Consider the following 26,706-nt stretch of genomic DNA (forward strand, 5'->3'; position numbering starts at 1 on the left):
GCAGGGAGCCTGCTTCCCCCTCTCCCTCTGCCTGCCTCCCTGCCTACTTGTGATCTCTGTCAAATAAATACATAAAAAATCTTAAAAAAAAACAACACATGTTCATTAAATTAAGGCCCATATTTATTAAGCTGGGTGCTTTTAAATGTAGGGAAGAAAGATACAAAGTAGGTCTCTGCACTTAAGCTTATTCAGTACTATTGGGTAGACATACAGGTTACAGATTCTGTGTAAAGAGGTTTTTAGTTATTATCGGAGAAAGTAATTTTAAACCAGCTTAAGCAGAGGAATTTATTGGCTTACATAAATGAAAAGACTGGTCTTGGACATGGGTTGGATCATAGGCTTCCTTTCCAAACAGTTTCAGAAGTCTTGGGATTAACTCTGATTGGCCAGACGGGTCCTCTGATGTGGTTGTGGGTGGGAGGGTTGGGACTAAGGATGTTTGAGCCCTATTTGAACTAGATGGAACAAAACAGAGATGACAGGATTGCAAAAAGGAAGTTATAATTTCTACTATCAGAAGAAAGGATATTGATGAGGCAAAAACAGCATAAAGTCTATGAAAATTAAGATAGAAGTTTTATATGACCCGAAAAGATAGTTTCTAATAGGAGCTGCTTAAGAAAAGTTTCAGGTGTCTGTATTTGCACTGGGCCCTGAAGGACAATTACAATTTTTCCAAGGCAGAATGAGTAGAGAAAGGACTTTCTAGGTCACTCACTTGAGAATTTTGGCAGTGAAAAGAGAATATTAAAATGAAAGCTACTGGAGTCTAAAGAGGAATGTTAAGATTTTTTTCCACCTCAGTGTGTACAAAACTTGAGCATTTTTATGGCAGAGGAGCAGAAGCAAGTAAGAGAAAATAATGCAGAGGAGATAATCACTGGTAAGTAGGGGAATTCAGTAGAATTAAGGATATAAAAGGGAAGGATTTAGGAAGGAAAAGGGAACTGTTCATTCTCTGAGGATACTTGAAGGTGGTAGTGGTGGCTGTGAAAGTTAAGACGGAAATTTGCTGTTAAATTGGTAATTGGCTTTTGCTTTCTGAAAGTGAGAAGGAAAGGTTGACCAGTTATCTGTTGCTATGTACTAAGCCATTCATTCCAAAATGATTTTGTGGGTTAGCAATTTGGCTTGAACTCAGGGTAGGTGGTTTTTTCTGCTGTCTTGTCTTGGGTCAGTAATGTGGATGTGGCCATTTGGACTGTGGATAAATGGTCTAAGGTGGTGGCTTTGCTCATATTTGCTGGTTGGTGATGACTGTTGGCTGGACCTTTTTCTACTAGTGCTCTCTCATCTTTGAGCATTCCCATGGCAGTGGCTGCACTGAAAAAAGGAAAAAATGAAGCAGTCAGGCTCCCATGAACTTGGAACTCCCACAGTGTCACTTCTTTTATATTGTATTGGACAAAGCAAGTCACACGGAGAACTAGACTCCCATCCTTTATGGGAGGAGAAGCAAAGTAACTTCATAAAGGGGAAGTGTGTGCTGGAGTGGGAGGAATTTGTACCTCTTCTTCCCCATCCAACATTTTGTGAAAATTTTCAGTCATGCAGCCAAGTTGAAAGGATTTCAAAGTGAATACCCACATACTTACCAACTAGATTGTTCTATTAATATTTTCCTGTACTTGCTTTAGCACATGTTTATCCATCTGTCCCTCTCTCAGCTAATTAACTTACATTATTTTTTTGTTGAATTTAAGAGTAAATAGTAGACATCAGTATTTTCCTCTAAGTAGTCTGTATATATTTAGAAAAGTCAGTATCTGTTTACAGTTTTTTCTTCAGATGAGATGTTTGCATACAATGAAGTATACAAATTTAAGTGTACATTGTGCCTAGTTTTGCAGTCTACCACAGAATGGAAAAATATGGAAAAGCTTTTTAGTGAAATGCCTCAGAAGTTCAACTGTAGTTGTATAAAAGACTTGCAAAGGATGTCTTCCTTGAATATCTTTATGTCCTCATCACTAGTAATTTTTTTATTTAGTGTTACCTCAGCACTTAGGATTTTCATTTGTTTTACATTAATCTGAAATCACTTTGAGTGTTTCCTTACCTCCTATCATTAAACTTGTATTTTGTATATACTATAGACAAGCACTGTGCTAGGAAAAGGATGTAAGTAGGAGCTCCCTTGATTTCTTTTTTTTTTTTTAATATTTTATTTATTTGACAGGCAGAGATCACAAGTAGACAGAGAGGCAGGCAGAGAGAGGGGGATGGGAAGCAGGCTCCCCGCTGAGCAGAGAGCCTGATGGGGGGCTCGATCCCAAGATCCTGGAGATCAGTTGCATTGTTTCATTTAATCCTTCTAATTTAGGAGATAGATACTTTCTCATTTTAAAAGTTAGGAAACTGGGGCATTAAAGCCTGAGCCTTTGGCTCAGATCATGATCCCAGGGTCCTGGGATCAAGCCCCGAATTGAGCTCTCTGCTCAGCGGGAAGCCTGCTTCCTCCCCTCTCTCTGCCTGCCTCTCTGCCTACTTGTGATCTTTGTCTGTGAAATAAATAAATAAAATATTTTTTTAAAAAAGTTAGGAAACTAAGGCACGTGGGAAAGTTTTCACTTCCCCAAGTTCTTACAGCTTCATAAATCAAGCTGATGTGACTCCAGACCCATAATTAATCCCTGATTCATATTGGTAAGAAAAGCAAGAAATGTGCCCTGTTACACAGCAGCTAACTAACCCTTTAACTGGTCATTTTGCTTCATACAGTAATTTTGATCCGAACTATGTTTATCTTAAGTAGAAGACTACGAATTTTTATGAACTGATGAGATAGTTTAATAAACTATTTCTTGTAGCTTATGAATAAATATTTTAACAATTTAAAAAGGAAGAATTTTAATATTATAACTCTTTTCTTAAACTCTGTGCCCAGTATGGGGCTTAGACTCATAACCCTGAGATCAAGAGTTGCATACTCCACCAATTGAGCCAGCCAGATACCCCAGTATTACAGCTGATGATTTAACTTCAGATAACCCAATACAAGTGTGGTCAAAACTGTGACAAATTCAGCCATAATTTAACCTTTGAGAGGTGTATTGCAACTTCTTGTAGCTTTAATACTCTTATTTTTCTGATCTGTGTTACATTATACATTAATAGCTATAGAATATTATAACCCCTTAATCAATTTTTCATATGTGTTTTGATAATAGTTCCTTGATTTTGTTGATTAGATATTGAGTACTTTTATTGCTAATTGGCTTATGAGTAATTTAACAAATAGCAAAAGATTGAAACCATTTTAACTTGCTATTTGCATAACAGTAAGCCCTGTTCAAACTCTTGGCAATATGTGACTAGCTCTTAAGTTGTTTTGTGCCAGGAGTCCTGTGGAAAGTGCCATTGGTTAACAGCAGCCACTGAGACACCTAAAATGAAAGGTTCTTAAGTTCATTTACAGTGCTAGCTTTCCTGTTAGGTCAGGGAATGAGGTAAAGTCATGTATGACTAAACATATCCCTTAACCCAGCAGTGTGTAGATATTTTTAAAATGTTCCTTCACCCAGATGTCCCACAACTGTTCATTTTATTTGATTTGGTTGTTTATGTGTAAGTGGCTTTAAATCCTAAATCATATGAGGTAGGTTACAAACAAAATAAATCTATTTGTGTTTTTAAAAATCTAATTGAGGTTTATGTTTATTTTTATGTATAGGTCTTGACATCTTGGAAGCTACAAGAAAAAATAGATTAGGAAAGTTTTGGTCTTTTAAGTGGACATGGCTCAGATATCCAGCAATAATGGATTTAAACAGTGTTCATCACATATGGAACCAACAAGAACAAAAGAAGTGGACAAAGAAGAAGCATTACAGATGGAAGCAGAAGCTTTAGCAAAACTGCAAAAGGATAGACGAGTGACTGATAATCAGAGAGGCTTTGAGTTGTCAAGCAACACCAGACAAAAAGCACAAGTTTATAACAAACAGGATTATGATCTCATGGTGTTTCCTGAATCTGATACCCAAAAAAGAGCAGTAGATATTGATGTAGAAAAGCTCACCCAAGCTGAACTTGAGAAACTATTGCTGGATGACAGTTTCGAAACTAAGAAAACACCTGTCTTGCCAGTTACTCCTGTTCTGAGCCCTTCATTTTCAACACAGGTCTATCTTAGACCTACTATTCAGAGAGGACAGTGGCCACCTGGATTATCTGGGCCTTCCACTTACACTTTACCTTCTATTTATCAGTCAACTTATAGCTGTAAACAGACTGTATTCCAAAATGGCTTCAATCCAAGAATGCCTACTTTTCCATCCACAGAACCTATATATTTAACTTTCCCAGGACAGTCTCCATATTTTTCATACCCTTTGACACCTGCCACGCCCTTTCATCCACAAGGAAGCTTACCTGTCTATCGTCCAGTAGTCAGTCCTGACATGGCAAAGCTGTTTGACAAAATAGCTAGTACATCAGAATTTTTAAAAAATGGAAAAGCAAGGACTGATTTGGAGATCACAGATTCAAAAGCAACAGTCAGCAATCTACAGGTATCTCCAAAGTCTGAAGATATAAGTAAATTTGACTGGTTAGACTTGGATCCCCTAAGTAAACCTAAGGTGGACAATGTAGAGGTATTAGATCATGAAGAAGAGAAAAATATTCCAGGTTTACTAGCAGAGGATCCTTGGGATGCTGTTCTTCTTGAAGAGCGATCACCAACAAGTGGTCACCTTGAAAGTAAGGTGAATGGAAAATCTCCTTCTGGGGCAACGGTAACAAGAAGCCAGTCTTTAAATATTCGAACAACTCAGTTTACAAAAGTCCAGGGCCAAGTATCTCAGGTATAGTCTTTTCTTACTAACTTCTCAAACTTAGTAGTATAACACAGAATTCATGGTAAGTATATAATTTATTAGGTAAAAGAACTATTTTTCATTTTGAATCTGGTTTTCTTTATTCTTAAATGTTCTGTGAATCTTAGATTGTGTGGGAAAGAATTAAATGTGTTTAGGTCAATTGAATAATTAGTTGCTATTAATATTTTTAATAGGATTATAAATTTAAAAAAACCTAATCAAGGATCTGGCTGTCACCGATAAGCTTTTATTTAAGATAATTTTTATGTCTCTCCCTGTCCTCTCATTATACATGGTCCTACTTTCTCTTCCTTATCTCTTTAATTTTTCAGAGTAAACAAGGAATTTGGGGTTTTAACCCCATTATGGAAATTTTCCCATATATTATTTTGTTGATTTTAACCGTGAATGAGTGAATGGAAGAGCAAGAGGAAGGGAAGTAAAAGCCAATGAAGGACTCTCTTTAAACACCTATATTGATAAAAGTCAAGAATGGAACTATAGCCTATGTGGTGTAGTTGCTGAGTTCATATCATCTTACTATCTGTAAAAATTGTTAAGGGTGGCTGGGAAAAGATGTTTTCCTCCCTCAGAAGAGAGGCAGCAGGGCTTAGACTTCTCCTTTCAAAATACAGTATATCATTACAGATTTCTATTTTGCTCTTATTATATCTCTGGATCTTGGGAATGTTTAAGCCTCATTCTCCCCTTAATGTGAATTATAGCATTCGGCTAATTAGATCAGCCCTTAACTACTCTTTAGGTGCTGGTAACCAACTAGCCTTTAGGGAAGGAGAAGTGAATTTTTTTTTTTTTTTTAAGATTTTATTTATTTGCCCAAGAGAGAGAGAGCGAGCGAGCAGCAGGCAGAGGGAGAAGCAGACTCCTGGCTGAGCAGGAATCCTCATGCCGTGCTCGATCCCAGGACCCAGGGATCATGACCCAAGTCAAAGGCAGACATTTAACTGAGCCACCCAGGCATCCTGCAATTTTTTTTTTTTTTTTTTTTTAATTTAAATTCAGTTAGGGTTGCCTGAGTGCCTCGGTCAGTTGAGCGTCTGCCTTCGACTCAGGTCATGATCCTGGGGTCCTGGGATGGAGCCCCTAGTCATGCTTCTTGCTCGGTGGGGAGCCTGCTCCTTCTTCCTCTGCCTGCCATTTCCCCTACTTGTGCTTACTCTCTCTCTCTGTTGAATAAATGGATAAAATGTTTTAAAAAAAATTTAAATTCAATTAGCCAACACATAGTACACCATTAGTTTCAGATGTAGTGTTCAGTAATTTATCAGTTGCTCCTCACATCACATGCTTACATCATGTGCCTTTCTTAATGCCCATCATCCAGTTACCCCTTCGCCTCACCCATGAATTTTGCATGATTTAGGAGGGTGTATCTTGAATTGTGACTTTGAAAAGCCATTTTGGAGAAAGAAGCAGGTAGTAAGGAAGCTTAGGGAAAAAGATGAGGACATTATCAGAAAAAAGAGGAAATCTTAATTGATACAGTGTTTTATAAATGTATTTTGACTATAGCTCACACTAAGAATATGTTAAGCTCTTTTAAGTTTTTCAATATTTACAGATTCAGTCACATAATCTCTTAATACTTTCAAAAATCACAAGTTAATTGTACATTTTAAATTGGAATCCTAAATACAGTGTCAAATTATTTTCTCTTAATATCTCTGTCATTTTGTTGTGGTTTTTGTTTTTACAAAATAGCGGTCATTTTCTAAAGTATTTAAAAGGAGAAGGGGAAACTTTAAGCCATGAGTCATCCAATTAAAAAAAAAAAAGGGCAGGGATGGAGGGGGAATATACCTAGAAGAGGAATTGCTGGTAATTCTCTTTAGCTTTTTGAGGCATTACCAAACTTCTTTCCATAGTGGTTGCACCATTTTACATCCCACCAGCAATGTTTGAGAGTTGCAGTTTCTTCCCATCCTTGCCGGTACTTGTTATTTTCCATTTTTTAGATTATAGCCATCCTGATGGATAGGAAGCATATCATTGTGGTTTTGATTTACATTTCCTGATGATTAATGATGAGTATCTTTTCATGTGCTTAATTGGCCATTTGTATATCGTTTTTGGAGAAAGGTCTGTTTAAGTCATTTGCTCATTCTACAAATTGGATTGGTTTTAGCAACTTTATTCATAATAGTCCCAAAGTGGAAATAACCCCAATGTCCTATTAACTGATAAGTGGGTAAACCAAAGTGTTATGTTCATACAGTGGAATATTGCCTACAAAAAAAGAGTGAAGTCCTAGTATATATAATAAGATGAACCTTAAAAACATAAATGAAAGAAGCCAGAGACAAAAGACCATGTATTATATGATTCATTTTATATCATATGTCCAGAGAATGCAAATCAAGAGAGAAAGGAAGCAGACCAGTGTTTTCCAGGGGTGTGGGAAGGTAGGAATGAAGATGATTGCTTAATAGGTACAGGGGTTTTTTGGGGGTGATGAAAATGTTCTAGAATTAGACCATTTCAGGGTGCCTGGGTGACTCAGTGGGTTAAGCCTCTGCCTTTGGCATAGGTCATGTTCCCAGAGCCCCGCATCACATCAGTCTTCCTGCTCGGCAGGGAACCTGCTTCCTCCTCTCTCTCTGCCTGCCTCTCGGCGTACTTGTGATCTCTCTCTGTCAAATAAATAAATAAAATTTAAAAAAAAAAAAGAATTAGACCATTTCAGTGTTCTTATAGTGGTGGTGACCACACAACATTGTAAATGTACTGAAAGCCAATGAATTGTACGTTTTTAAATGGTTAAAACAGCCTATCCTGCTCAGGTCAGGTCACTGCTGGATTCACATTTCAGTCAGTGTTCCGGTGGAGAGATCTCTCCCCAAGTGTGGGTCTTCTTTTTATGGGTGAAGCATGAGGGATTAGGGATTTCAGCTGTTTCCAGGAATTGTTTGCGAAGGGCAGCTGCCTAGAATTTAGAGATCTCAGGAACTATGGAAAGTTGCAGTGTCTGCTATCAGAGAAAAGGAAGCTGCTAGTCTTGTAGGGAGCTAAGTGTAGGCTTAGTTCTCCCACTCATAGAAGACAGAAAGCCCTTGATTGTCCATGCAATTCCAAATGAGCATCCAGGTCACTTTCAAATAATCCTGCTCCTTGCATCACACCTTTGTATGTATGTATTCACATCTCTACAATATATGCATTGTGATCACAATACATAGATTATCTTGAATTTAATAAAATATTTATAAATGACTGGTTTATTTCATTATCTGTCTCAAATTCTAACTTTCTCAGGATTAGAAAGTCATTTATCCTAAGGGAAACATTATTCCAGCTCAGCAAGAAGCCTGCTTCTCCCTGTCCTCCCTGCTTGTGCTTTCTGTTGCTTTCTCTGTTCCTATCTCTCAGATAAATAAATGAAATCTTCAAAAAAAAAAAAAAAAAAAGAATTAGGCTTCTAAGCAGCAGTTTTAACAGAAACCTGTTAGATTTTGCTTTAAGTATGGGGCGGGCACCTGGGGGGCTCAGTCAGTTGAGTGTCTTACCCTTGATCTAAGCTCAGGTCTTGATCTCAGAGTCATGAGTTTGAGGCCCAAATTGGGCTCCATGCTCCGTGTGGAGCCTACGTTAAAGAAAAAAAAAAAAAGTTTGGGGTGGAGGTTAAGGATCAAGGAGTAAGCAAACTTCATGAGAAACATGAGTGTGCTAATAAGTGAGGTAAGCAAAAATAACATGATTTGAGCAGCTGAGCTCTCAGATGGGAGTTTGATTTCTAGAATGTATATATCAACAGCTTTACTAAATGGCACTATTTCTGAATTGAGGTGGCTTAGGCTACCTGCCCAGTCTTAAAGGAGTCTACCTGCAGCCTGGCTGAGGAATGCAGTTGTTAATCATTCCATTATTAAAATCCCATTTAATAATTTTGTCTGAGCACCACATTCAAAGAGGGGCCACTGGCAAACTGGAGTATGTCTTGAAAAGAGACAACTGCAGTTTTCAGGAGCTAGAAGCTAAGTGCTTTAAGGAACTGTTGAAAAGATTGGAAACATTTTGCCTGAAGAAGATAATTTTTTTTATTTTTTGAAGAGAATATTAATTGGAGGTAAGTCACTTCCTGGATCTGAGTTTTCTTCATCTGTGAAATAAAGATGGTTATGTTGTGGGATCGTTGAGTGTGACAATTCTTGAGATGTTTTGTGGTGCAGCTTGGTTTATTTAGAATGGGGGCAGGACCCATGGGCAAAAAAGAGCTTAACTTGTATGAAACTGGTGGTTATATGCTTAGTGCTCAAGGGGGAGGGAATGTGCAGGGAGTATTAAATCATTAGATGTCTTTGAATTTCTACTTGTAAAACTACTTTCATAATATTTCTATGGTGCTTATCATTCAGTTTGATATTAATTATTGGTGAGATTTACATGAGACTCTTGAAGAATATAGCAACCTTTTGGAAACTATGCAGGCCATCGGTCAGCCTTCTGGGCTAAAGGTGAACATTTTTCTGCTTCTGTCCCTTACCAGTTAAACTGGATGAGTTCTGGGATCCCTTTCCGGAGTAATATTTAAAGTTTGGAAAGTTCCCATGTAAGAGGAACTGGACTTTTTTCTTTCTTTGAAAGTTTTGTATTTTGAGGGCACCTGGGTCGCTCAGTGGGTTAAGCATCTGCCTTCAGCTCAGGTCATGATCCCAGAGTCCTGGGATCAAGTCCCGAATCGGGCTCCTTGCTCATCAGGGAGTCTGCTGCTCCCTCTTCCCTTCCCTCCTGCTTATGATCTCTCCCACTCTCTCTCTCAAATAAGTAAAATTAAAAAAAAAAAAAAAAAGTTTTGTAGTTTGGACATAGTTTCTCAGACCAATTCAGGAAGTAGAATAACTGAAAATCATGGCATTGTAAAAAAGATGAAATAGTGATATACTAAATTTCACAGTATATTAAGTATTTACCTTTGTGCTATAGTAAGTAGCATTTTTGTGCTAGATTTTAACAGACAGGTGGCAGCAGGTTCTGAAAGTTTTATAAAAAGATTAAAATTAAGCAAATCCCATTTATATTTTTTCACGTGAATTGAGAAATTCAAGTTAGTAACTTAATTTTAAAGTCCGTTGTTCCAGAAAATAGAACAAGGACTGATGAGGAAAAAAATTCAAGGAGGCAGATAATATAGTTAAATATTGACCGTAGAACTTATAAGTAGTCATTTAATAATGATGGTTTCTATCAGGTTATTTTAAAACTTTTCCCTGATATTCATATTTTGGGGGGGATAGCAGTGCATATTCTTAATAATTAATTTACATGCTGAAGTATTCATTTCCTCTAAGAATTTTATGCTTTGTGGTAAAAGAGTGTTTTTCTTCTTACTCAGCAAGCTTACTTCCTGTTTCCTTTTAGTGTCTTTTGTTAATAATCTAAAGGCTTTGGTTCAAATTTTTGTGACCAATACCAGGAAAAGGCAGCATAGAATTTAAAATTGTCTTATGGCAACTCAAGTTTAAATCAGACTTTTAGTTAATAGCTATAAATTTAGCTACTTTGAGCAGATTGCAAAGATTTTAGTAATCAAATTATTTTCATAGAACTGGCTTTGCAAAGTTCTATGGGTTTTAGTTCTTTCTAAAAGTTAACTGTATTAACATAAGCGTTTATTATATACCCCATTGGCAGAATGTCTATCATTAATTTTAAACAAGGGGAAATCTTTTTTTTTTTTTTTTTAAGATTTTAGTTATTTCATAGGGTGGTGGAGGGCAGAGGGAGAGGAAAATCCCAAGTACACTCCACACTGAAGTTTGAAGCATGTCTTGGGGCTTGATCTATAACCGTGAGATCTTGACCTGAGCCGAAATCAAAAGTCACATGCTCAACTGACTGAACCACCCAGGTGCCCCTGAATAAGAGGGAATACTGAACAACATGATTTTCATTGTCTAGCTGAACGTAGTAAACTATTTCAATAGCTTAGTGAAGTATCTTTTTAAAACTATTTAAAAATTCATATAAAGAAGTGATGAACTTTGTTCCAAATAGTAACTGTTATTTACATATAATATTTACACACACACACACACACAAAACACTTAAAGTACATTTATTGAAAATTTAGGGGGCTCCTGAATGGCTCAGTCATGAACCGTCTGCCTTCAGCTCTGGTCATCCCAGGGTCCTGGGATTGAGCCCTGCATCGGGCTCCCTGCTCAGTGGAAAGCCTGCTTCTCCCTCTCCTACTCCCCCTGCTTGTGTTCCCTCTCTAACTGTGTCTCTCTGTCAAATAAATAAAATCTTCTAAAAGAAGAGAAAATTTGGTGTTGTGTTCAGTCTAATTTCTGGGACAGTATGGCATGAACCTTGCATCTGTGTAGGTGTAAAGCTTTCCCATTTTTTTTTTTAAAGATACTTTTTTTTTTTTTTAAAGGTTTTACTTATTTGACAGAGATCACAAGTAGGCAGAGAGGCAGAGAGAGAGGGGGAGGCAGGCTCCCTGCTGAGCAGAGAGCCTGATGTGGGGCCTGATCCCAAGACCCTGAGATCATGACCTGAGCCGAAGGCAGAGGCCTCAACCCACTGAGCCACCCAGGCGCCCCTCTACCATTACTTTTTAAAGAAGAATTTATAGTTACTGCCTTTATAGTCTCTCCTGTTCTCATTGTATTGCAGAAACTTGTTTCTGGTAATATGAATACTAATTGTCAATCTAGTGAGCATAATCACTGTCCAACTCTTTTGCTTCGTTTGCAACAGCTGACTGCATCCTTTCCTTGAAACTTCTCTGTGCCCTAGTTAAATCTACTTCCTAGTTTCCCTCCTGTAATCCTCCTTTTCCTTTGTCTAGCTTCTAAACATAGGCATTTCTCCAAGGTTTTGCTCTTGTCTTTAGTATCTCTTACCTGTACTCTCTTGGTTAGTGGTTAATTTTGAGGCTCCAAGTTAGGTTGAAAGCTACTGCTCTACATTCCTGCAGTGATATGACTCCGTGGTTCTCTGTGGTTGAGATGCTCTGATAGTTAATTTTATGTGTCCCTTTGATTGTACCCTGGGGTGCTCAGACATTTGGTCAAACATTAATCTGGGGTTGTCTGTAAGGGTATTTCTGGATGAGATTAATATTTGAATCAATAGACTGAGTAAAGGCAGATTGCCCTCCCTAATGTGGGTGGACCTCATCCAACCAGTTCGATGCCTGAGTAAAACAAAGTACCCTGACCCTACTTCTAATGAGGGGAAATTCCTCCAGCCTGACTGGCTTTGAGCTGGAACATGGGTTTTTTTCCTGCCTTTGGACTCCCAACTGAAATATCAGCTCTTCCAGGGTCTTGAGCCTGCTGCACTAAGATGAGAACTATACCATTATCTCCGGGGTCTCCAGCTTGCCAACTGACAGACCTGTCAGTTTCTATAATTACAGGAGCCAATGCATTACAGTAAATCTCTTTACATATGTGTTTATGTGGGATATTGCTCTCTCATTGATCTTGATGGATGCCTACAGCCATTAGCAGAGAGAAATTAAATAGCAGAAATTAAATGACCCTCAAATCTGTGCCTTTAGCTCTGGAATAGGATACTTCTAGATGGTAACCAACTACATGAATTTACAAACCTAAACTATCTTACTAGAGAACTCACTGTCTTCCCCCCACAGACCTCTTCTTTCTTTCTTCTGTATATTAGATAATAGCATTAGCAATTTTTTGTCTCTTTCATTTGTTGAAAAATATTTGAGGATACAGTGTGTGGGTTACAGATGAATTATTCACAGACCTAATCCTTAAAGAACTTGGTTTAGAAGGAGAGACACTGTATGTGCATATAACTGTAGTACAAAATAGAAAGCCTTGAATGCTACATAAAGGTTTGTGCAAGATCAAGGGAGAAAAGAGATTATTTGGTGCCTAGGTTGTTTGGAATTAAAGGGAGGGATTGGGGGCAAAGGTTGAGGGAATAGGTGTAAAGTGTCAAATGTTAAAAAAAATAAATTGTTCCAGGAAGAATGGAGAAAAACAAAAACCCAATGTTACTATATGAGATGACACATTGGCAGTTCAGCTGCTTTTTACTTGTAAAAACAAAATAAAAACAGAACATTTTGAGTTAACTTTTCGGGTGGTGTTTTTATCTTGATGTACGACTAGAGAATTAGTTGTAGTCTATTTCTGTCACTGTCAATTGAAACTTATATAGAATATTGCAGAAATTAAATGATCTGCGTGATCTATGATCTATAGGCTTCTTGAAAGGAAAGACCTAATTCACGAAAGGTACTCTGAACAGTACAGTTTTTTTTGTTAAAAAAAATTTATAAATGCCACTAAGGAGATTCAAAATCTGTTAATAGTAAAACATGAAAAAGAAAGAAGGAAAGATGATTATTGGGTCATGCAAAAGCACACGTTTTCTATATGGCATTGCTCCTGCAAAGGTCATAATGATGTTTTTCTCATTATGTTTTTAAGGTTTTTTTAGGGAGACTTTCTTGAGAGGTGAGAATGGCAGAGTGATTAAGCATGTGATTCTGAAGCTAGGCTGCCTGGTTTGAAATCTTAACTCTGATTATATTAGCTGTGTGACCTTGTGTTAATTAACATCTCTGTGCCTCATTGTAAAATGGAGATTATATTACGCTCCTACTAGAGCTTTGTAAGAAATAAATAAAACATATATATTTAAAAATTTTGTATAGCGGGCTTGACATGTAATAAATGCTCAGTAATTGCCAGATTGGGGGGGAGGGGTGGTAAAATACACATAAGCAGATTTACTGTCTTAACCATTTTTAATTGTATAGTTCACTGGTATTAAATACATTCATATTGTTGTACAACCATCACTACCATCCATCGCCATAAATTTTCATCATATAAAACTGAAATTATACTTACTAATAACTCTCTATTCTCCCTTTCCCAAATTGAACAAGTGATTGGGTGTTTTCTTTTTTCTTTTTTTTTTTTTTTTAAGATTTTATTTATTTATTTGACAGACAGATCACAAGTAGGCAGAGAGGCGGCGGGGGGTTGGGGGGAGCAGGCTCCCTGTTGGGCAGAGAGCCCGATGCGGGGCTCGATCCCAGGACTCTGGGATCATGACCTGAGCCGAAGGCAGAGGCTTTAACCCACTGAGCCACCCAGGCACCCCGATTGGGTGTTTTCTGAACTGGAGATTAAGTTCTACAAGAATATAACATTGAGTAAAATTAGATTATCTTCAAAGGGCTTTCACATTATGATGAATATAAAACAGTGTGATGATAAGGTGTTTGGTTCAGACTAAGTACTTAAAGGTGGCAGGAGGAGAGAATTGTTTCATGCTGAATAATCATAAAGGGCACTATAGATGACGTAGCATTTTGTTGGGCCTTCAAAAACAAGATTTTGACTTGGATTGTGAGGGCGGGTTAGGAGGAAGCCATTGAAGACTAAAAGATTCAGAGGCAGGATAGTTCAGTTTGTGTTTTATAGGACCAGGATATGATTCAAACTAATTGGAACATAGAAATCATTTGGGAAGTTCTGGGAAATGTGATTAGATTAGATTATGGCAAACCTGATATGTCAGGCCAGAGAATTTTTAGGAATATCAGATCCCATTTTCAGGGTTGTATGGTTTATTTGCTATAGTGCTTGTTTCTGTAACACAAATTAACTCATATAATTGGTAAATATTGGCTTGATGTCAGTAGAATGGAGAAGTGGCATTTGTTCAAACACAATCTTTCCAACATGCAACATTTTAAAACAATCAGGAACAAACTTTCTCATAATTAAAGAGAAATCCTTAGTAATATGAGAAAATACTAAGGAAAACATTGGAAACCTGCAGAAGTGTTGTCTTCTAGTGACGATGGTGGTTGAATGAGTGGCGTCACGAGTGATTCCGTGTTCCACAGTGTTAAGCTCTCTGGTGAAGACCAGTAAATGCAGACAAAGTTGTGAAGACCTTTCTCTTTGCTTTAAGAACTTTCATGAAGATGTACCTCCTAGATTTTTTTTTTCCTAGATTGTATTTTAACTTCATTGAAATTGGTCTTGAGTAGAAGCAGGAGTTCCAGGGTTTAAGGCTTCAGAGGATCTAAGACCATAATGCTAGGTACAAATTCAAGTGGAGATTTAACTGTGCACATACTTTTATAAGGACTTGTTATTTTAGTTGAGGCCTTGATTACAAAGTTACGTGGATTTTGAATAGTTTGCCTTAACTCTGTTTTTCCCATGAGTTGTGTTATTTTTAGTTGTGATTTTTCTAGAACTCAAGGTTTGTTTTGTGTTTTTCCCCCCCTTAAATGTGCATATCCCATTCTAGGAGAAAGGGCTCTGATACATTTTAAAAGAAGGAAATTCTTTTAAAAGAAGGAAAGAAGGAGTTGTTGGCGTAATTTTTCTGACGAGGTTTTTTTGTGTGCCATGGTCATTGAACTCCATTAGAATTCTTGAAATGTATATACTGTATTATCATTCACTTAGTTTTGAATTGAGAATATTCCAATTTTAATTTATTGAATTTCAAAGGAAATTTACATTTGAAATTTGTGTCAGACTAAGTATTTTTATGTAGTAAAACACCTCTAAATGGGGGTGCCTTGGTGACCTGGTCCGTTAAGCATCTCTTGGTTTCAGCTCAGGTTGTGATCTCAAGGTTGTGGATTGTGGATCTAGCCCTGAGTTGGGCTCTGCATTCAACGTGGAGTTGGTTTAACATTCTTTCTCCCTTTCCTCTCCCTCCTCCTCTGCTCCCTCCCCCCACCTCGCCACTCAGGCACTTGCACAAATAGGCATGCTTCCCTCTCAAATAAATAAAATCCTTTTTTAAAAAGACAGTTCCAAATGGACTCTGCTGTTTGGCTCTGCTTGGGTAGTGAATTTATCTCATTCAAGTATTGCACACAGTTTGATCAGCCATAAACTTAACTTTTTTTTTTTTTAAGATTTTATTTATTTATTTGACAGATCACAAGTAGGCAGAGAGGCAGGCAGAGAGAGGAAGGGAAGCAGGCTCCCTGCTGAGCAGAGAGCCTGATGGGACTCCATCCCAGGACCCTGGGATCATGACCTGAGCCGAAGACAGAGGCTCTTACCCACTGAGCCACCCAGGCGCCCCTAAACTTAACTTTTAAAGGACTGTCAGGATGTGTGCATAAGTTTATTAAGATGGGAAATGCCTGCTAACTCCTAAAACTCATTCTCTTACATAAAGAACCAGCTGCCTTCGTGGAATTGGGCCAAAGTTGAAAAAATAGAATTCCTGGTTACTAGAGGAGTCCCAGATGGGCTTGATCTTTTCACTTTCTTAAAACAGTGTAGTCCTTTAATTTTATTCAGCCGTTAACTTTCTAAAGCATTTATTTTGGGAAGATTTTGAATGGAAATATCTTCAGCATTCCATTCTTGTTGACCAATACAAAGTACAACCTACTTCTCCTTTTGAGCAAGTAAAACCAATGAACTTCAAGGCTTAGCTGGTATTGCTTTTACAAAGATAGAAATCTATAATATAAAACTTGGCTATGGATATGATTTGTTTTCCCTCCATATCTTTGTACATACTTTTGTAAAACTGTGCTTGTGCTCTACTGCTGTTTAACATTTAGAGATCTTTTACTTTTAAAATAAAAACATTTTTTTGGTTACAGAAAGACCCAAATGGGACCAGTGGTTTGTCAACTGGAAGTTCTCTTCTACAAGAAATTGAAGTACAGAATGAGGAAGTGGCAGCTTTTTGTCAGTCCATTACAAAGTAAGGAATTTTTCTTTATAAAGTTTTTTTATTAAATACTTTTAAAAAGTTAACTTGGAAACAAGCTTAGTACTAATAATTCTAAGATTTTTAAAATTTCAGTTACCTTCTCCCTGTGGCTAAAATTTCAAGACCATTAATTAACACATTAACAACAATTGTAGGTGAACCTGTATCCTTCCTAACCTGTTTAGTTTGTGAATACTTAGAAGAAAAAATTGAGGTCAGACAATAATTTCACTGTTAACCATTGAAAACATGGCTTAAACATATATAAGTTTTGGTACACTTAAAAAAATCCCTGTTTTTGTTTTAGGGAGACTTAATTTACTGTAAACTTTCTGACATTCAAAATACTGTCCTTTAAGAGATGCTTGTACAACAGGAGATTATAGGAGCAAATGTTAGAAAAATGCATTTCTGAAATATTCTTTTTATCTTAAATATGTCTAATACTTCTTGTAGATGAGGAAACAGACTCAGAGAAGTTACCTACTAAAATTTACTCAGCTAGCCAGCAGCAGAGTCAGGTCTCCTTTGCTTCTGATTCAGTGTGTTTTCTTTCCATTGTATCACTGTATTAGTCGACTTCTGTTGTGAGTGCTAGAAACCCATCTTAAATTAGCTTAAAGAACAGTCATGTATTGATTCATAAACCCCTATAGCAGAAAGAGGAAGGACGGAGCAGAGCTCAGTTACAGCAAGATCTTGGAATTCACATGCTTGAGTTGATCTCTCCTCCCTTTGGATTCCCCTTTCCCATTTTCATCCTTTCCTTCTTCCTGCCCTTCCTCCCTGAATGTTGGCTTCATTTTCTACTACTGCAGGTGGGTTTTTGAAGGCAGGGAATATAGCCACTCATAGCTTACTTAGACTTTATATTCTAATGGTCTTGCAGGAAGGGAGGAAAGGGAGTCACCTCAGCCAACACCAGATAGAAAAATCCCACGGAAGGAAAGAGTGGAACAACAAACATTATGGCCAAGGGGTTGAAATCTGTTACCAGAAGAAAGTATATCACCACTGAGGGATTTATTCATTGAATTCAGTATTTTCCTCAGTGTGATCTGCTGTAAGTGAAGCAGAGTGTGGGGTTCCCAAATCATTTTTGAGTATATACATCATTTTAATGTTTAAGGAACTTATTAACCAGATTTTCTAGACTATTGGTAATATTTCATTAAAATTCTGTCTTTGTTACCTCTTAACCAGCATTTCTTTTCTTCAGAATACCTTAGGGGAGAAAGAGAAGAAAAATATCAGTAGAGGCACTTTTTCTTCCCTGTGGAAGTTTTTAAGATAGAATAGACATTTAGGTGATTTAGTATTCAAATTACATGTATTGTAAATTACCTATGCCTTCATGTCATTATACCATATGTGTGTGTGGTTAATAATTTGGAAATACTCTTTTGCCTTAATTTGGGAAGTAATCTGTTATGTGTTTATCTAGTTCCTTCAGTTTTCTCCCTAAACAAGGCCTATATGCTTTCTGTTATACTGTTTTGAGTGACTGTTGCATTTAAGCTTTGCAGGTTGGGAAATTAGGCTGTCTTGAGATCTACCTTTCTCCCCATTTGAATCGTATAGTTATTTACACAGACTCTGCCACTAAGCTAAAATGATTATTTTTATTTATACACGTGCACAGTGGCTCATGTAATCTGAAACCCCAGATGAAGTAAGGAGAGAATGACTTCTTTTTGTAATTTTATTTCCATTAGTAGAGAGTGATTCCAAAAAATATTTCAGAGAAGTAAGAAGCAGAGGTGTTTTTGAAGCCATCTTCTAGGCTCTTCACTTCTTCCCTTGCGACTTTGGAGATTGGGGTCAGGAGATATCCCTTGAAGAAATTAAGAGCTCTATTTTTTTTTTTCCCAGTACGGTCATTTCTGCGCTGGAATTTTTAAACAAGTATTTATACTCTTAATCTTTAAACAAGTATTTATACTTTTACTCCTTAAACTCCTTACTTTTTGAAATCTCTTAAAATGATTCATTTAATCATTTTAACTCAGCTATGAAAGATTTGTCAAGATACTTGTTTACAATTAAGATTACTCGTATAACAGACTCTGATACATGGCTGGTTCTAAGACTTTTTTTTTTTTTCTTGTGTGAAATTAGGGAGCTGGATTAGTGATCTCAAGAGTCTTTTTTAGTTTAAAGGACTGTAATGCTGTGATTCAGGACATTTCATTATTACTGCATCTTTCTGGTTTTTATTTCTTGTTTTCTTTCCTCTCTCATTTATCGTAATTGACAAAGCTTGCTGGATCTGCTACTTATATAGTTCCAGAGAAAGATCTTAGAGGATCATTAGGTACCAAAGTTTTTGATGGTTTCTTAGGAGGATAGAATGAGAAACTACACCTTATACTTGTCATTTTAAATAGCCTTCTAGTTTCTTTTTTTCCTATACAGTTCAAATCTAATATTTATATCCTGCAATAGTGTCTTGATCCCAATGATTCCTTGTATGTTTTTAAGGACTTAACTTCTGCATTTAGGTAATTTTATTCTGAACAATACAGACTTTACTTCTGTAATTTTTATTTTTTCCTTTTAAAAAGCCCTCATTTTTATCTCTTTTCCTGTCCTTCTGATTTTGAATGATTTGGCTCTGTCTGTACCTAACTTCACCTTGATTGAGCACACAGTAGGAAAATAAACCATAAAGGATTTAAATTCCTGAACTGTAGAGCCACATTAAATAAGCAAACAAAGGGGCACTTGGGTGGCTCAGTTGGTTGAGCATCTGACTCTTGGTTTTGGCTGCAGTCATTATCTCATGGGTTTGGGGATTGAGCCCCAGTTAGGGCTCTGTGCTCAGCAGGGAGTCTGCTTGGGATTCTCTCCTCTGCTCCTTTCCTACTCATGCACTCTCTCTCAGTTATCTCTAAAATAAATAAATCTTTAAAAAATAATAAGGGATGCCTGGGTGGCTCAGTTGGTTAAGCAGCTGCCTTCAGCTCAGGTCAGGATCCCAGCGTCCTGGGATCGAGTCCCACATCGGGCTCCTTGCTTGGCAGGGAGCCTGCTTCTCCCTCTGCCTCTGCCTGTGCTCGCTCACTCTCTCTCCCTCTCTCTCTCTGACAAATAAATAAATAAAATCTTTAAAAAAAAAAAGAATTAAAAAAAATAAAAAATAATAAAATAAGCAAAGAAAGCTGTTTCTTTGGAGATGACAGGGAAGTGAAAATTTTAGAGAAAATGAAAATTAGAGTTTAAAAAGTAATCTGTATAACTTAAGTTATAACTTAAGGATATCAAACTCCAATGTATGAGAGTGTCCATAAACCTCTGATGGTTTATTTAAATAATTAAGCAATTTAATTTGCTTTTGTGTGTTTAAAAGTTCAGTTATAAACAAAACAAAAAAACCCCAACTTTAAAGAATGTTATTGTCTTAGTTTTTCCCCAATTTTGATAAAGCAAACAAAACCATAAAAATAAAGAAATGTCAGTTTTGCAGAAACAAAATGACTGTTTTTTCTGGATTATCTTCCAAGATGTCAAGCAGAGATAGAACTCATTTTTTTTAAAAAAAGCCCCTCATGGGGTTCCATTTCACTACCCTGAGCTCATGACCTGAACCGAAGCCAAGGGTCAGGCACTCAGCTGACAGCACCACCCAGGCGCCCCTCATTTATAAAATTTTTTATTGTGATAAAACATACATAGTGTGAAATTTGCTATTTTAACCAGTTTTACATGCGCAGGTATGTGATATTAAGTACATTCACATTGCTGTGTAAAAAAGCGACTCGTTTTTTTGAAGTTTTTATTGAAATTCCAGTTAACATATAAGTGCAATATTTCCATGTATCACCTGTGCTCATCATAGTACGTGTGCTCCCTAATTCCCATCACCTATTTAGCCCATCCCTTCACCCACCTCCTCTCTGGTGACCATCACTTTGTTCTTTGTAGTTAAGAGTCTGTTTTTTGGGAGCACCTGAGTGGCTCAGTCAGTTAAGGGTCTGACTTGATCTAAACTCAGGTGAGTTCAAGCTCCACGCTGGACTTCATACTGGGCATGGAACCTACATTAAAAAGAAAGAGAGAGAGAGAGAGTCTGTTACTTGTTTTTTACCTATCTCTCTTCCCCTACCCCATTGGCTCATTTGCTTGTTTCTTAAATTCCCATATGAGTGAAATCATATGGTATTTGTCTTTTCCTGACTGACTTCTCTTAGCGTAATACTCTTCTCCAGCTCCATCCATGTCATTGCAAATGGCAAGCTTTCATTCTTTGTTATGGCTGAGTAATACTCCATTATTCCAATATTCCTATCTCTTCATTATCCATTCATCATTCCGTGGACACTTGAGCTGTTTCCGTAATTTGGCTATTATAAATAATGCTGCTATAAAATTCATTGGGGTGCATGTATTCAAAAAAGGACTCACTTTAAGGAAAGGAGATGAAGGAACCTACCCTAGCAAATCAAGTTCATTGAATATAACTTTGATCAATGGAAATTTAGTCTAATAAATTTCTGAGCTATTATCAGGAATGTCTGCTTCTCCTTTCATCATCTTTAAGGATTTCTGAAACTTGAAATCTTGCTTGGATATAGACAGAATTCTCTGATACGTGATTTGCTGTGAGCATCTATTTTATAGTGTAGAAAACAAGAGAATACCTAGTAAATTAATAAGAAAAAATAATCTTAGGCAATGTCCAATGAAGGTCTTGGCATTATGTTGTAGAGGGGTAAGTTTGAAACAGTTAAATATCTGAAGATGCTGTGTCCATGTATAAAGGTGCATTTCCAATGTCAATATAAGTTTATTACTTATAGTAGTTTTTTTCTTCAGATTTTACTTATTTGAGAGAGAAAGTGAAAGAGGGAGAGAGAGAGAACACAAGCAATAGGGAGGGCGAGAGGGAGAGGGGGAAGCAGGCTCCCCACTGAGCAGGGAGCCCAATACCAGGCCTGATCCCAGAACCCTGAGGTCATGACGTGAACTGAAGGCAGACGCTCAACCAACTGAGCCACCCAAGCACCCCAACTTATATTAGTTTTTTAAAATTACTTTTCTTGGGCGCCTGGGTGGCTCAGTGGGTTAAGCCGCTGCCTTCGGCTCAGGTCATGATCTCAGGGTCCTGGGATCGAGTCCCGCATCGGGCTCTCTGCTCAGCGGGGAGCCTGCTTCCCTCTCTCTCTCTGCCTGCCTCTCTGTCTACTGTGATCTCTCTCTGTCAAATAAATAAATAAAATCTTTAAAAAAAAAAAAAAATAAATAAATAAAATTACTTTTCTTCTTCTTCTTTTTTTTTTTTTTAAAGATTTTATTTATTTATTTGACAGACAGAGATCCCAAGTAGGCAGAGAGGCAGGCAGAGAGAGAGGAAGGGAAGCAGGCTCCCTGCTGAGCAGAGAGCCCGATGCGGGGCTTGATCCCAGGACCCCGGGATCATGACCCGAGCCGAAGGCAGAGGCTTTAACCCACTGAGCCACCCAGGCGCCCCGGAAGGCTACAAATTTTAAAGAGGCATCAAATTTTCCTTTGTTTTCTGGTAACAGAAAGTGATGTTGGAGGAGAGCCATATACACTGTACTCATGTATTTCACTTTAAACTATGTTGTTCCTATGAATACCTTCACAGGCAATTCTTGCCATCCTCTAAGTTTTAGAAATCGCTTTGAGAGAATAAAGGCCTACAGCATGGTAAAAACTGATAATGATTTTTTATTGTTGTCTAACAACCCTCTGCCCCCAAAATGTAGGGGAAAAAGCCCTAAGAAAAAGATTTTTAAAAGACAACGAACTTTTTATCCCTCTAGCAATTGCAGTTGAGGGTTACTTTGCTGTATTCTCAGTAGATTCATTAAAAGTATACATTTTGTATAATTATACTGTATAGCCAAAAAATCTGAAGCAGAAAACCTCATTTAATGCCTTGTATCCATTGTATGCCTGGTTAATGTTGCTAGCGTTACCACAGATCTCCTGGCACTACTTAATCTCTTTTCTTGGATTCCTCTTATCTAAAAGGCAAATGCTGGTATTTGGAGTTTGACTGGGGTCCATTCATTACAGTTCTCATGAGCTACTTTAGAATTGAACAAAGACACAGAACTGAATGTTAGTAAGCATGCAAAGTTTTGTTTAGGGCTCTCAAATGCAGCTTTAAAAATATTTTTAACTTATTCTTTCTTGTGAACAGATTGAAGACCAACTTTCCATATACCAATCACTGCACAAATCCAGGCTATTTGTTAAGTCCAGTTACAGTGCAAAGAAATATATGTGGAGAAAATGCCAGTGTGAAGGTCTCCATTGAAATTGAAGGATTTCAACTGCCAGTTACTTTTACATGTGATGGTAGGTTTGTGGTTTCCCAACCATCTTGTTTTGGTCTGTTCAGGGAGAAATGTTTAAAATGTTATTTTAATCATTCTTGACCCTGTTATCATTAGGTATCCTTTTAAAAAATTTTGTGTTGTGTGTGTGTGGTAAAATACTTAACATTCATTAGTTACCCTTTTCAAAAAAATGGCATTCATTTGGATAATTTTCTTGTTAGACTAGTGGGAAAATAGTTTACCTTTATGACTGCATATTTCTGTGAAAAATGCTGAGTAATTTTGATTAATTGGTGGCACTTGGCCAAGGTCCCAAAGCATGGTATTGAAAGGCTATTTATAGTCCCAATCTTTTTTTTTCATTTTATGGCAAGAAGAGTGTTTGTTTATAAATAGCTGTCAGTGAAATTGAAATTCCAGGTATCTTGCTAAGCTCTTCTAAGTAGTAGCTAATCCTCCTTTAGTTCTAACTCTCTTCCAAATTTGGTGTGGATATCCTTTCTGGAAATGTATCCTTAAGTCTATAGGAAATTTTTTGTCATAGTTTGAGTCTCATGATGTATATTGTTTTAATGGGATTCCAGCAGTAGAATAAGAGCCTATATTTCTATAGTACTTTGACCTAAAAATGATGCCACTTTTTTCTGTCATGGTTATGACTAGGAAAATGTCCAATATTTGGATACTTTCTTTTAGCTTTGCACTTTTCAAGGCTCTTGGAAAAAAATATGAATCTGAAACAAAAATGTTAGCCAACTATAATAACTATTCTTTTAGTTTCTAAAGGAAAAACTATTCTTATAAAACATACTTTGAATTTTGATCTGGGGATTATTTAAAACCCTTATGTTGTAAGAATTTCTACTAAAATTGAAAAAAGATCAATAGGCCCCTTGATAGAAGTAGTAAACACTGATGACAAGTGTTTCGATTTGTGTGGTTTTGACTTAATATATCAAGATATCATTACTTTTTGAGAAAATATCTCAAATGTCTATTGTTTGGTTCTTCATAAACATGTACATTTACAATTTACATTTCTTAACATCTCTTAACATTTCTTAACATCTTAACATGTTAAGAAATTTAACCATATTATGATAGAAGTGTGTCCAAATGATAAGTATTACCATACAATTGGCTATTCAGAAATGTACCCGTTGCATTAGATATTTTATGGCCTTTTCTGCCAATCTGTTGATTTTCATGAAGTCTGAACTGAATAATTGTTTTCTAAATTGAACATAGGAGCTCTTAGAAGTAATACTTTAAAAGGTTAATTTTTGGTGTCTTGTAATCTTAGTATCCAACTACTGTCACGAACAATAATTGAACAATACTTCCTACTTGCTATATTTTTATTCTTTGGAAAATTTATTAGGAACATGCCAAACATTTAAAATGGTGATTATTTTTTCCTTATGATTTGGTTTAAATCATTGTTGGCTAGATCCTGCTAAATGTTAACCTTTTTGGAGGAGTCTGTGGTAGGGAGGTGGCTTTCTTAGCTTAGATCTGCCCTATCTAATACAGTAATCACTAGCCCCATGTGGCTATTGAGTACTCAGAATGTGGCTAATATAGAGCGAGATGTGCTATATATGTAAAATACACAGTGGATTTCAAAGACCCAATTTGAAAAGAAATAAGCTGTGTCATTGGTAATTTTAAAATGCTGGTTATATGATGCAAAGACATTTTGGATTTATTAAGTTAAATAAAATATGTTGAAATTAGCTCCACCTGTTTCTTTTTACTTTTCTCAATCTGGCTAGTAGAATATCTTAAATTCTATATGTGACCTACATTATATTTCTGTTGTAAAGGGTCTCTTAAATGATAAGAATTACGTTCTCAAGTGTATAGAGTGAAATGAGCAAAATGAAACTGATGCCTCTTTTACAGTGAGTTCTACTGTAGAAATCATTATAATGCAAGCCCTTTGTTGGGTACATGATGACTTGAATCAAGTAGATGTTGGCAGCTATGTTCTGAAAGTTTGTGGTCAAGAGGAAGTGCTGCAAAAGTAAGTATTCATTTAACTACTGAGCAACGTCTTCTGAAATTTAATTTTAAGGAGTTAAATTAGAAAAATTTCAAGTTAAATTTGTGCTCCAAGAATACATTGGGTCCTGCTAAGTTAATTCATTGGATCAATAAGCTTATATTGAGATATACTTTAAGATGTGTTTAAGACAGTGGAGGGCTATCAGACATAATTAAAACGTGGTGTTGCCCTTAAGCTTATAGTCTTAAATGGGAAAGGTGGTGGGTAATTGGTTGATAAGTGAATTTAATGGCTCTTTTCTTTGTGCTAAGAGTCGATAGTCACATGGTTAGAGACTCCATTTTCCTTTTGTAGCATGTACCATTACTTTTCACACAGTGGTCAGCTGTGACTTCCTTTTAGTTGCCTAAAGTAATCATTATAATTTTTTTCTGAACCAGATAATTTATTTTATCTAGCTTTTAGTGCAGTTATTTTACAGATTTTAGTATTTTAGGTTACTCGAAATGCCCTGCCCTTGTTTTTCTTGTTTTCTTTTTCATCTTCATCTTCTTTCTTTTGTGCTGTGACACTTCTCATGTAGAATTACTCTTTTATTTAAGTGCCCACACTTGGTTGAAAAACTGTCTCTACATTTTACCATTCTCTTCAATTTCTGATGCAGATACAAGTTATATTTTACTCTTACCTCTGTAATTTCCACTTTGAGAATAACATTGATGAAAATTAATATATTTTAATAGTAATCATTGCCTTGGAAGTCATGAATATATTCAAAACTGCCGAAAATGGGACACAGAGATTAAACTACAACTTTTGACCTTCAGCGCAATGTGCCAAAATCTGGCCCGAACAGTAAGTATGTACCTCATAACTGAATTGCATTTGGTTGAATCTGAGTAATTTTCCTAATTAGCCAATTTGCAGTTTGTACATTCTCCAAGATTTCTGGGTTGGACTGGTGAATGGATTGGAATGAGGAACTAATTCTGTCTGCAGCAAGGGTTTTCAGCAGATGGGGGGAACTTTTCAATCATGGAGTCTTAGATAGCATACTACTGTGAGCTGGAGGCATATCTGAAAATCAGAGTGGAGGAAATAAAAGCTTGATTTGTAATGGTTTTGTTATTTATTTATTTATTTATTTTTAAAAGATTTTAATTTATTTGACAGACAGATCACAAGTAGTCAGAGAGGCAGGCAGAGAGAGAGAGGAGGAAGCAGGCTCCCCGCTGAGCAGAGAGCCCAATGCAGGGCTCGATCCCAGGACCCTGAGACCATGACCTGAGCCGAAGGCAGAGGCTTTAACCCACTGAGCCACCCAGGTGCCCCTGTAATGGTTTTACAAGAATGAAAACATTGGGGTCAAAGAGAAATGAGGAAGGAGGAAAGATTTTGAATACTAAATACGGTTTGGGGGAAGAGGAGATCCACATTGACTTTTGCATCAAACTGAAAAATATACATTATTCTGCACCAAAGAAAACGATTTCTCTTCTTAAAATACAGTACTTTCTTTTGAAGTTAAAGCACATTAGAGTACAGGAGAGTAGGCTGTTTTATTACTGTATGAACACTTGATAAACTTTAATCTTTAAAGAGAATTATTCTGCACTTGGTAGAACTTGGATGGAAAAATAGCAGTCGTTTTTACTTTCTTAGGTTTTACTGTTGTGTTTCGTAGAATTTATTTCACTTGGGTGGAAACTATTTCATGAAATTCAGTATATTTTAGCAGTCTTCAGTGGCTTTTCTTCAGTTTCTTAAGGAATGATGTTTTTGAATATATTTACATACTAAAGACTTAGTATGGCAGAAGAGACTGGTACCTTGTTTGTTG

The 26,706-nt window shown here is 36.8% G+C and overlaps 1 protein-coding gene across 1 annotated transcript in view; it reads left to right on the top strand.

The window, feature by feature from the left end:
• Positions 1-26,706, top strand: part of PIK3C2A (phosphatidylinositol-4-phosphate 3-kinase catalytic subunit type 2 alpha) — a 98,477-nt gene that overhangs the window by 20,079 nt on the left and 51,692 nt on the right. The window contains exons 2-6 of the mRNA XM_080815469.1: positions 3,680-4,814; positions 16,438-16,541; positions 22,720-22,877; positions 24,764-24,884; positions 25,610-25,721. Of these exons, the coding sequence (XP_080671595.1) occupies positions 3,744-4,814; positions 16,438-16,541; positions 22,720-22,877; positions 24,764-24,884; positions 25,610-25,721 (1,566 nt within the window). The 5' untranslated portion in view covers positions 3,680-3,743. The remainder of the gene's footprint in view (positions 1-3,679; positions 4,815-16,437; positions 16,542-22,719; positions 22,878-24,763; positions 24,885-25,609; positions 25,722-26,706) is intronic.

The sequence above is a fragment of the Martes martes genome (assembly GCF_963455335.1).
Source record: "Martes martes genome assembly, chromosome: 10".
Taxonomy (NCBI): Eukaryota; Metazoa; Chordata; class Mammalia; order Carnivora; family Mustelidae; genus Martes; species Martes martes.